At 34.6% G+C, this 12,293-nt stretch overlaps 1 protein-coding gene across 2 annotated transcripts in view; it reads right to left on the bottom strand.

Moving 5' to 3' along the window:
- The window catches only part of tbxas1 (thromboxane A synthase 1 (platelet)), a 91,736-nt gene that overhangs the window by 33,822 nt on the left and 45,621 nt on the right, over positions 1-12,293 (bottom strand). For both annotated transcript variants that reach the window (XM_051134616.1, XM_051134617.1), the window contains 2 exons: positions 8,883-8,979; positions 3,865-3,981 (listed from right to left, as the gene is read on the bottom strand). In XM_051134616.1, the coding sequence (XP_050990573.1) occupies positions 3,865-3,981; positions 8,883-8,979 (214 nt within the window). The remainder of the gene's footprint in view (positions 1-3,864; positions 3,982-8,882; positions 8,980-12,293) is intronic.

The following is a 12,293-nucleotide window of genomic DNA, read 5'->3' as shown; positions in this document are numbered from 1 at the left end:
GCTCCACCTAAATGCTCAAAAACGTAATGACAACATTGTGCAAACAGACTCCAACAAAATTACACATTGTGAAAGCAGCCTGATATGGCCTCTATTACCAACAAATCTCCAGTGACACAGAACAGGATAAGAGACAGAGGAGACACACACAGGCTTGTTAAGACTCTCAGATGAGGATTCGAAAGGACATTTTACCGCCAGGGTTCACTGTCTTTTTAAGAACAAGGTGTTCTTTGCACTGTGAGGTTCACTGTAATTTTTTTCAACATGTTCCTGGATTTCAAAACTAGATAAAGAGTTGAACAACATTCAACAAATTTAAAATTTCCTGATAATTTACTCACCTCAACGCAAGGGTGTAACTTGCGTTGAGAAGTGGGAGGGGGGACACAAAATGGGTGGAAAATATTTTCGATTTGAATCCCATTTCCTGCATTTACATACATTACAAACTCATGACTGGATTCTCTCCTGCACTGTAAACCCAACGATTTAAAATACTTAAATAGATTAAATACAGTAAACTTAATTTTCAAAAAAAGTTCTACAAACTTAGATATTTTGAGTTCCTGTGATTTTTTTTTGTTTTTGAGTTAATAAAACTTATTTGTTTTAATTAATCTGAATACACTGTAAAAAATTAAAAACACAATTTGTTAAGTCATCTTAAAATAATTTGTTACCCTGCTGCCTTAAAATTTTAAGTTAAGTCAACTAAAATAAGTTTATTCAACTTGAAATGTTAAGTTGTACTAAGTAACAACTTAGATATTTGTGTCTGCTACACTTAACAGATGGGTAAGTAACCCAGCTGCCTTAAAATTTTAAGTTGATTCAACTCAAATATCTAAGTTGTCACTTAGTATAATTTAACATTTCAATTTGAATAAACTTTTTTTGAGTTGACTGAACTTAAAATTTTAAGGCAGCCAGGTTACAAATTATTTTAAGTTGACTCAACAAATTGTTTTTTACAGTGTACTTGTTAAGGAATGAGGTGCCACTTAAATGTATAATTTTGCTCTACTTATTTTTTTAATTGTTTCAACAGTTTAATTGATTTTGCAGTTTATCAGGATTGATAGAATATATTACTCGACAAAGTTTCAAAGCAGTAGATGGCGGTAACAAGCTTCAGAAGAAGTTCCCGCCTGGTGAAGGCGCCGGCGGGAATCAACTCTAAGGAAGACGCTGACTGAATCTGACTGAATACATGTATCATTTCATGTAAGTCTCTTCAGACCTTAGAACTATACATTAATTATAAGCTTCTAGAACGTTTGACCTCCTAACTAAAGATCTTTTTACAAATATAAATAAAAAATATTTGTATTAAGTGCAAACAATAAGTGCAGCCATAATCAAATTAAGCTAGGCTACTCTCTACTGAGGAGGTTGTTCTTTCTTCAGCAGAGAAGAAATTAAAAGTTTTTTAAGGAACACATTCCAGAATTTTTCTCCATATAGTGGACTTCAATGGGGATCAACAAGTTGAAGGTCTAAATTGCAGTTTCAAAACAGCTTCAAAAGGCACTAAACGATCCCAGCCAAAGAATAAGGGTCTTATCAAATGAAACCATCTGTAATTTTCTAAAAATAAATAAATAAATAAAAATTATTATTCTTTTATAGGGGAGACACTGAAGGGAAAAACACTTTTTTTTTTTAATTCACCTGTCAAATTTGAGGTTTTGGGCTTTTTGTTTTTTCATAAAGTGTTTTTTTAGACAAGTGAAAAGAAAACATCCAAATACCCCATTAAGTGTTTCTTTTACAGCACTTCATATCTATTTGTGTCAATAGATTTTAATTACAACACATATTTTTTAAGGCGTTTTCTCAAAATAAGTTTTTTCTCCTACACCGAACCATAACTCTCCACATCAGTAGCACACACCAAACTTTACATTTTAATCCCTGTCTATATACTGAAGGTTTTTACATCGTTTATGTCTGTATTTTCTGTATTATGGAGTGACACAATGAGATATCTAAAATTCCCTCTGTAAAAACATTTGACTCTAATATGTAAAAAAAAATTAAACAAGAATTTTGAATCTGACTTCATCCAGTGTTTAGATTTTTGTACTAGAAATGTATGCAAATTAGCTCATATTTCATTAAAAGACTCATTTGCATATTTAAACCTAACATTTTAAAAAACTTGTAATACAAAAAATGTTTGCAATTATCAATGTAATCAAATCAACTGGGTAAGTAAGGTAATAACTATTAGTTAATTTTTTTTACCCTATTCACATGCAGTGTCTTGCCTTAACCACAAATGCTTGTCTTGCACTAACTGGACTTAACGCATTACGTAGTCACATTGGAAAGGTCACGTGTGTCGTAGGTAGAAGTACCAACCCAGTGTTTACAAAGTGAACGTGCAGAGAAAGTCAAACGCCCTTTTCAAAAAAAGGTAAAACAACAATGTCGGACAATTTTTAAGTTTGAGGAGCAAATGAGATGGAGCTTCTTCGCTACCCTACCTTTTCGAACCGGAGTACATAGGCGAAGAACTAACCACACGTGACGTCCCGGATTAAAATCCCGGACGAACCCCAAACATGTTACGGTTAGAGCCATAACACAAAGAGGGACAACACACTCTTAAAAATAAAGGTTCTTTATGCGTCAGTGGTTCTGTGAAGTACCTTGAACATCCATGGAATCTTTCAAATGCAGAAAAGGTTCTTTATAGTCGAAAAAGGTTCTTTAGATTTTTAAAATATTCTTCAAAATGGTTCTTTTAGGAACTGCTCACTGAAAGTTCTTTGGGGAACCAAAAATGGGTCTTCTATGGCATCACTGCAAAAACACCCTTTAGGAACCTTTATTTTTAAGAGTGCACAAAAAGGCTCAGTTCATTAGGGGATTTTTTTTTTTTTTTTTAAAGAAAACGCATAGCATAAAGTGGTGAGGAATAGTCGAGAAAACAAAACAAAGGACAGCACAACTGGATCGCCGCTGAAAATGCCGCCACACCAATCTGGTAACGAGACGTCTTATAGGCCCGCTCGGACAGTCCACAGGTGTAGATCTAATCACAAAACGACACAAGCACAGAAAACAAAACAATTCCAACCCCTAGAGTGTGGACAAATCATTACAGGACGGATAAATCATTTTAAATAGAAAGGGAAGAAATTTTTTAATACACACATGTAACAATGTGATTACGTAAATTTATTTATTTTTTTTTGAAAATGACTGATCGTTTCGGTAGATAACACCCTTATTCCTCAGCTGGGATCCTGTAGAGCCCTTTGAAGCTGCACTAAAACTGCAGTTTGGACCTTCAACCTATTGACTCCTATTGAAATCCACTATATGGAGAAAAAAGTGGAATGCTTTTCTCAAAAACATTAATTTCTTTTCGACTGAAGAAAGAAAGACATGAACATCCAGGATGACATTTTAATTCTGGAGTGAACTAATCTTTTAAAAAAACACTTGTGCAATGGAAAGGTTCCACAGATGTTAAAAGTCCAATAAAGAATTTTTATTTTTAAGAGTGTTCTGGAGCTTGTCTCACTTCCAATGATGTGTACTTCAAGCTACCCATGAATATATGTGTGTATGTGTGCTTTTGTGAACTCATTTCCATTGTTTCTGAAAATTCATCCTTATCTGTACATCATATGACCAGGATTTAAATCTTACGCAAGTTTTTAGAACTATTTTAATGAAACATGAGGTCCTCTACAGGTCCAAGATTTTTTTTTCAGCCTGTTCCAATAGAGCTGCACTTGATTTATCAACTCAAGGTCATTAAATGTGATTGCATAACAACAACAATTGCTTCTTAGAACAGCTTTAATGTTTGTGTACCACACATTTAGGTAAGAAAGCGGAGCTCACCTCTTTCATCTTGGCAGCACTGAAGGTCGGCGTGAGGATGCTGCGTACTCGTTTCCACTGTTCGCCCTTCAGCATGATCAGACTGTCGCTCATAGGTTTAGTGATGCCCCTGACAGTCTGCATTGAGAACACAGCTGGGGTTTGTATACTCCGAACGTTTATATAAGGACTAAATCAAAAGCATTGTCGTTTACCCAGTATTGTGTAGTCGGCTATCAACATTTTTCTTTAATGCAGAAGTAAGCCTATAGGTGAGACTTCTGGTTCATTAGCCACTACAGGGAAATAACGAGCAGAATAACAACATGCAGTAAACGGTAAAACTGTTTGCACTACAAACCAGTGTGCTCATAATTAAGATAATACATTAAAATAATATGATAAAGCACACCAGTTTGCAATACCAAGTAGCAAAACGAGTTTTGTACAGCTAAAAATAGCTGGACACGGATAAGACCAGAAGCCACACCCATAGAGTTTACAAATGGCCACGCCCACTCTTACGGGAAGAAAAAGGTGGATAACTATGAAATCATTAGCATTTTTAGATCAAAACATCTGCTAACTGTGCTAACACCTCTACGTTATGTAAGCGCTTACAGTATACTTATGCAACTTTGACTTTAAACATCCTATAAAACATGCAGGATGCAATTCATAACTATATTGCATTCTCAGCATTGCCACAAGGGGTGCTATAGCAGGCTATAGCATTTAGTTGTCAGGTAAGGTCACATTTACCATTGCTTGGTGAATTTTGTTGGATAAATACACTAATTTCAATAGGAATGCAGTATTGTGTATTAGGCTATAACTATGAATTCAGTAACAGTGGTGATTCTTGGGCCCAAAACATCCGCTATGCAACTATGTGCAAACATTTACACGATGTCAGCAATTATATTTATGCAACCTTGATTTCACACGTCATTGAGTTTTAAAAATGTGTCAGAATGTGATTTGTAACGCAGGATGCAAGTTGTAAATATATCGCATTCTCAGCATTGCCACAAGAGGTGCTATAATAAGCATTAGTTTTCAGGAGAGGTCACATTTATCATTGTTTGGCGAATTTTCACATGCAAAATCCAATAAATTTCACGTGATTGTGAAAGTTTAGCTTTTCCCAGACTTCAATTTGGTCACATAGATTCCTTCGTTGACCAAAATAAATTAAGCGAAAAGTAATCAAAACCGAAATTCACAACCTTTAACTGACGTAATTTTCCCATGTTGGTTATTTAGGTTTTTTTTAATCCTGTTAATACTTTCCCCTTAAAAACATACTACCACATGTGTAGTCGGCACTATACGGATGTGTATGACCGTTGCGCTCGTGTCTTTTGCTGCGTCTTCACATCTATAACTATGAGGGCATAAAAAATAAATAAATATATAAATAATCGTCCTTCAATCATAATCGAGGTAAAATGTTTAATCAATTGAGATTATGATTTTAGGTCTGATTAGAGTTCGAAAATTCGAAACTGTATGGCTCTTTTAATTTGATCTGGGTTTTGCTAGTGAATCGCTTGAATGATTGAAGTCACGAGACTGAACTGAAGCAGTTCCTGTGACTCAACTGATTTGGTTTATCTGTACCTTTTTTTGCATCTTCAGCTATGTTCACACGATACTGACAGTACTACTACTTGCTTATATTGATTGGTTTCTGACATTAACTGAAATAAACAAAAAAACTATGATGTTTTTTAAATTGCATGAAAAGATGTGCTTATTGACAAAATGAAACACTTATTTCATAGATACATTGTTTTTCAATAATTCAAGCAAGTACCTCTTCAGGAATATTGCTATTTTCAAGGGTTTTCCAGGCCTTAAATTTCAAAAAGTCAAGTACTTCAAGCACTTTAAGCATCTTTTGTGCGAACCCTGAGTAGAGAATGTATCAGGCTAAATAAAAAAAGTGTAAAGACCTTTCTCAGACTCTAAACTGTCGGAAAGCGTTTTTAAAAGGTTCTACATAAATACGTCTTGGCAATTCTACATTAATAATAGTGCCGTATTCATTAAAACCACTGTTGTACACTGACTTGGCTAAGAATAGGTTGTTAGCGTGAAAGTTAGTGCAGCAACCAAGGCCAGGTGGCAGAGCTTTGTGCTAGGCTGACTTTGATCTTGTGTGTAGATTTTTGTGCTAACGGCTGCCAACACATACTATTTGTTTGTTTTTTGGTGCCATGGCAATCTCCTTTTATGAGTTTTCTCCCACTGTTGGTTGTAGATGTGCTTTACGTTGTACATTTGTACGTACACATCCATGCACACAAACAGGTCAAGAGGTAGCTGATAAGCCCCAGTGCAGCGCATGGCCTCAGTATTGATCTGGTCCTGCCATAATCGTTTACCCAGCAGGATCAGCTCCAGCAGCAAGGCCATCTCATGACTTTTGACTCTGCTTTGATACATAAGTCATGTGATCATTAGTTTTTGACCTGCCTGGACTGACTGAGTTCAAAGCTCTGGAGCTTTTTGCCAATACCTTACCGTTGCATGACGTGCACTCTCAGCATTGATTTAGACACACAGATACACACCTACATTCAGTAAATCCTATCGACTGCAGAAAAAAGTGCAAGCAATACATCAAACCCACCCTGTCATTGATTTAGCTGATTTTAAGATTTATGGGTGATGCTATGTGTGTGTCTGCAATCATAAATGATCATGTTGTTGCACAAACAATTTCTGAGTTATTGACAGCTTTTAAGAGCAACCGAAAATATTGAAATGTGTTCTGAGCACATGAATGATAAAGCAAAGTCGTATTCACAAGCGGGAAACTCTGCCTTCTAGATGATACATGAGTCGTGGGTTATGTTGATGTGAAATATTGCAGCAAACAAGTCTGTTGTGAATGGTAATGAATGATTTTGCAATGTTATTTTTTAATTTTCAAAGCTATTTCTAGAATTAAGTCACTATTCAGGAATGAGCTTGTGGAACACTAATGTTAATGTAATCACTGTAATTGTTTGTTGTATACTAAATAAATGTTTTTTTAGTGATAGAAATGAAAAAAACAAAATTGTTTTTTTTAAAAAACAAAAACAAAATGCAATAAAAATAGAAAACAGACCCTATAATGTGGCACATTTTTGTTGCGAACGTATAGTTTGAATCAAGGTTGCAAAGCTAAAAGTGAATGCAAATTCATGTACTTGTGTACACTATACACAATTATATATATAAAATATAATTTTATTTTATTTATTTGATCTTACTGTATTTGGTCTGGTATAATATTTTTTACTTTGTTTTTATAATATACATTATAAAAACATAGTAAAAATATTCAGTAAGACCAAATACACATATATGTATTATTTTAGTATTTTTTTTTATAAACTATTATAGCACTTATATAATTTGCTTTTATTTTTATATTTTCAGTTTTCATTTTTAGTAATTTTGCTTTGTGCGTAAGCAATTACTTCAACTTATTTTATTTCAAAAGTTTTTCATCTAATATGTATTTATTTTATTTTTACAGTAATACTTTACAGTAAGGTTCATTAGTTAACTACTTTAGTTAACATGAACTAAGAATGAACTGTACTTGGCTTAACTTAACTAATCTTAGTTAATGTTAATTTCAACATTTACTAGTGCATTAAAAGAGAACAAAAATTGACAGATAATGTACTCACCCCTTTGTCATCCAAGATGTTCGTGTCTTTCTTTCTTCAGTTGTAAAGAAATTATGTTTTTTAAAGAAAACATTTCAGGATTTTTCTCCATATAATGGACTGATAGGGTGCCCCAAGTTTGAACTTCCAAAACGATCCCAAATGCAGGTGTAAACGATCCCAGCCGAGGAAGAAGGGTGAAAGGAGGGTTTCATCTAGTGAAACGATCGGTTAGTTTCAGAAAAACAATACAATTTATATACTTTTTAATGTCAAATGCTCATCTTGTCTTACTCTGCCTGAACAGTTTTTTCTGGTTCATCACAGTTAGGGTACGTCTAAAAACTCCCATCTCACGTTCTCCTTCAACTTCAAAATCACCCTATATCGCTATTTTACCTTTTTTGTTAAGGGTGTTTGATCTTCTTTCCATGTTCACTTTGCAAAGACTGGGTCGGAACTTCTGCAGTGATGTAGGATGATTTTGAAATGATTTTTTAAGTTGAGGGAGAAAATACGATTGGAGTTTTTTGACATACCCTAACTGTCTTAAACCAGAATACACAGAGTTTAGGCAGAGCAAGACAAGACAAGCGTTTGAGATTAAAGTATTTAAATAGTATTTTTTTAAATAAAAATAACCGTGTATAACCGTAAATAGTCGTTTTGCTAGATAAGACCCGTCTTCCATTTACAACCGCATTTGGGATCGTTTGAAGCCGCATTTTAACTGCATTTTGGAAATTCAAAATTGGGGCACCATAACAATCCATTATATGAAGAAAAATCCTGAAATGTGTTCTTCAAAAAACATAATTTCTTTACGCCTGAAGAAAGAAAGACATGAACATGGATGACAAGTGGGTGAGTACATTATCTGTATATTTTTATTCCCAGAAGTGGACTTTAATAAAATCAAAAGTTGTGTTTGGTAACAACAAAAGTTGTGTTTGGTAGTTAATGGACTGTGAACTAACATGAACTGTATTTTTATTAACTAACATTAACAAATACTGTAATAAATGTATTGTTCATTCATTAGTTAATAAATGAACTAACATTAACTTATTGTAAAGTGTTACCATTTTTACTTTATTTAAATTAACAAAATGATTTAAGGTTTAGTTTTAGTTAATAACACTGGTTTTTAGTCAAAAAACAATCTATGAAAGCAAGTCTTAATATCTTATGCAATCTTGCTTCTTTTTAAAGGAGTTTTAAATATTTTTACTGAAACGCAAGTCAAAAACAACTAATTAAAACTCATTAAGCAGTACTTTTTGCTAATTAGAGTGCACTCACTTCAGCTTGAGATTAATTACTGAGTGTGTGTATTTGATTTTAGACTGTAGATGTAAAGTCACTCACCATTCTGTTGGGAAACTTATTGAATTCCTTCACCATCACCTGTCTGAGCATATCTGGGTCTGCTATGATCACTATAGGCCGCCGGCCTATATAATAACTGACACACACACACACACACACAGAGCAAACAAACAAGATGAAATGAATAAATAACAGGGCACCAGTCAAATTTCAGGGGAATAGCAGGAGACAAAAGAACAAAGGACAAATACACACACAGATAAAGCAGCACATCTGTGGCTGCAGACCCTGTCTTCCCATCATATCGCTGACAGTGGTACAGACACACATCATACGTGTGTGTGTGTGTGTGTGTGTGTGTGTCAAGGTCAGCTCAGTAAAAAGAAATTTGACGAGGCTGCTCCTTTTTTGTAGTCACGCATGGCAGCTTTCACTGCTGAAATGTGGCGAGGTCGTACCGTCCAACGCTGTGAAATGCAGGATTGCGAGCGCGTATGGTATGTATGTGTCCTTGCGTGTGCCAGCATGCGACATGGCGACTTCCTGTCACTTCCTTTCCTTTTTTTTCCCTCACAGGAAACAGCAGAAACAAGCAGATAATTAAACACCTTTATTAGGCACCGATAATTGAATATGAAAGCTTTTAGGCAAATATCTGAAGCCATTAATCTAGTTCATACAAGCTTCTGGAGCCCCTTTTTTCCAGCAGAAGGCTACGCTTAGGTTCATTACCGTGTCCAGTGGCTGTAAAGCACATTTAAGCCCAGCTGGGACTCGGCTGGAGGCAAACGCAGCAGAGACAGATCACTCTTATCATTTACTGTACTCTCCTTTCATGTGCCGGTGTCAGTTTGGTACTGTAAACCTCAGAGCAGAGCACACAAGTCTCCACATGGCTCTAGGAGCAGGATGAGTTTAATTAAGCTTGCAGCTAAGTGACCTATAAAACACTGATCTCATTAGTATGTTTTGGTTTATCTATGCATCTGCGCCCGCGGTCTGTTCGCAAACCGAAAAGCTGTGTGAAAAAGTCTCTCACGTGCAATACAGACTGATATATGCAAGAGAGACTGATATCCCTCACACTGCAAAACATCATTATTAATGTCATTTTTCCAGTAAAATATCTACAAATTTGGTAACACTTTAATGTAATATTCAATTTATTGGTTTAATGTTTACACTAGATAACAATAGGTATCATGAACTAACAATGAACAATACTAACACAACTACTGCAGCATTTGTTGGTCTTAGTTAATGTTTACATAATACATTTAACACCTCAGATTATATAAAGCAACATTAGTTCATGTTTTATGTACAGACAATGAATTATATTTATACACTACCAGTCAAAAGATGTTTTTTGATGAAGTCTCTTCTGCTCACCAAATCTGCATTTATTTGATCCAAAGTACAGCAAAGGCAGTAAAATTTTGAAATATTTGTACTATTTCAAATAACTGATTTCTATTTTGTTATATTTTCAAATGTAATTTATTCTTGTGATTTCAAAGCTGAATTTTAGCATCATTACTCCTGTCACATGATCCTTCAGAAATCATTCTAATATTCTGATTGGCTGCTCAAAAAAATATATTATTATTATAATTATGTTGAAAACAGCTGAGTAGAATTTTTCAGGTTTCTTTGAAGAACAGAAAGTTCAGAAGAACAGCATTTATCTGAAATAGAAATATTTTGTAACATTATAAATGTCTTTATCATCACTTTTGATCAATTTAAAGCATCCTTGCTAAATAAAAGTATTAATTTCTATAATTTCTTTCTCCCCAAAAATCATCCTGACTCCAAGCTTTTAAATGGTATAGTGTATAATGTTACAGACACTTTTTATTTCAGATAAATGCTGATATTTGGATCTTTTTTTAATCAAAGAATTTTGAAAATATGTAATCAGAATTAGAATGATTTCTAAAGGACCATGTGACACTGAAGACTGGAGTAATGACGCTGAAACTTTAGCTTTGATCACAGAAATAAATTACATTTTAAACTATATTCAAATAGAAAGCAGTTATTTTAAATACTAAAAATATTTTACAATTTTACTGCTTTTGCTGTATTTTGGATCAAATAAATGCAGGCTTGGTGAGCAGAAGAGACATTTTTAAAAAAATCTTACTGTTACTTATTATGAGATTTTATATTTAGAAAAAAATTAGACTTAACTAACACATGATAATGTAAAAGTAAGTCACTACTATGATAAAGTCATTAGTATGAGATACTATATTAATATTTATGATAAAGTATCTTGTAATAATTTCTCATAATAATATTAGGGTAGCACTTTATTTTACAGTCCTGTTCCGCATGTACATACTATGTACTTGCTATAGTAATTACAGTAACTGGATAATAACTACAGTAGGTACTAACCTTGAACCTAGCCCTAAACCACACTTAAAGGGATAGTTAGGATAGAAAATTATGTCATTATTACTCACCCTCACGTCTTTCCAAATCCGTAAGACCTTTGTTCATTTTCAAACACAAATTAAAAATATTTCTGCTGAAATTCAAAAGCTTTCTGACTTTGCATAGACAGCAACGCAAATGACACATTCAAGGCCCAGAAAGGTAGTAAAGACATTAATAAAATAGTCCATGTGACATCAGTGGTTCAACCATAATGTTATGAAGCTGCGAGAATACTTTTTGTGCAATTTTATTCAACAGTTTCTTCTCTTCTGTGTCAGTCTTTGACGCGCTGACATTCAGTTTCCTCAAATAAATATTTAGACACTTAATTCACACCTAAAAATCACTGCATTACACTGGATATGCCATCAAACAAACTGTTCTTTAGCTGTCAGCCACTGAAAAGCCCATATCGGTTGTCCACTATACCAAACGATCTCTTTCACTAGAGTATCTCATTCATGCATTCTGGTTAGAAGCCAAGATATTTCCAAACCATATCTTAAGGATATTTTTGGATAGAGCAAAAAATAAAATCACACCTACATTTGCAAACCTTCTGCACATTACAAACCGAGCACTCCTGCAATGCGCAAACCGTCTGAACTTAGATGACTGATGTCTTGTACTTCGAGAACCGACAAGGGTTTTAAGGAGCACGCGGAGCACTGATATGTATTTCAAAGCCCTTTGATTTCGGCGAGAAGCTCAGCCTCTTGGATTACTCTAACTGAAAGATGTCGTAATGTCTCCTGACATATATCCACACGACTCTGAATTAGATCCCCTTTTCCGGTCCCGACACCCAATCCAGAACCCCTGGATCCCATCGAACACACATGCACACACACAAGAAGACAAAACCAGCGTCATTCTGATTTTCTTCCCCTCTATTCTGCTCATATTAAACACAGGAAGCCCAGTGGCACTCGCTGCTTTGATCTCCCTCGAGGAGAAGTCGGCCTCTCAGAAGCAGGCATATTAAAACACAATGTCTGGATA

The sequence above is a fragment of the Labeo rohita genome, chromosome 18, assembly GCF_022985175.1.
Source record: "Labeo rohita strain BAU-BD-2019 chromosome 18, IGBB_LRoh.1.0, whole genome shotgun sequence".
In the NCBI taxonomy this organism is placed as follows: Eukaryota; Metazoa; Chordata; class Actinopteri; order Cypriniformes; family Cyprinidae; genus Labeo; species Labeo rohita.
Note: the sequence above shows the minus strand (reverse complement) of the source record. Positions and strands in the feature narration are given on the sequence as shown.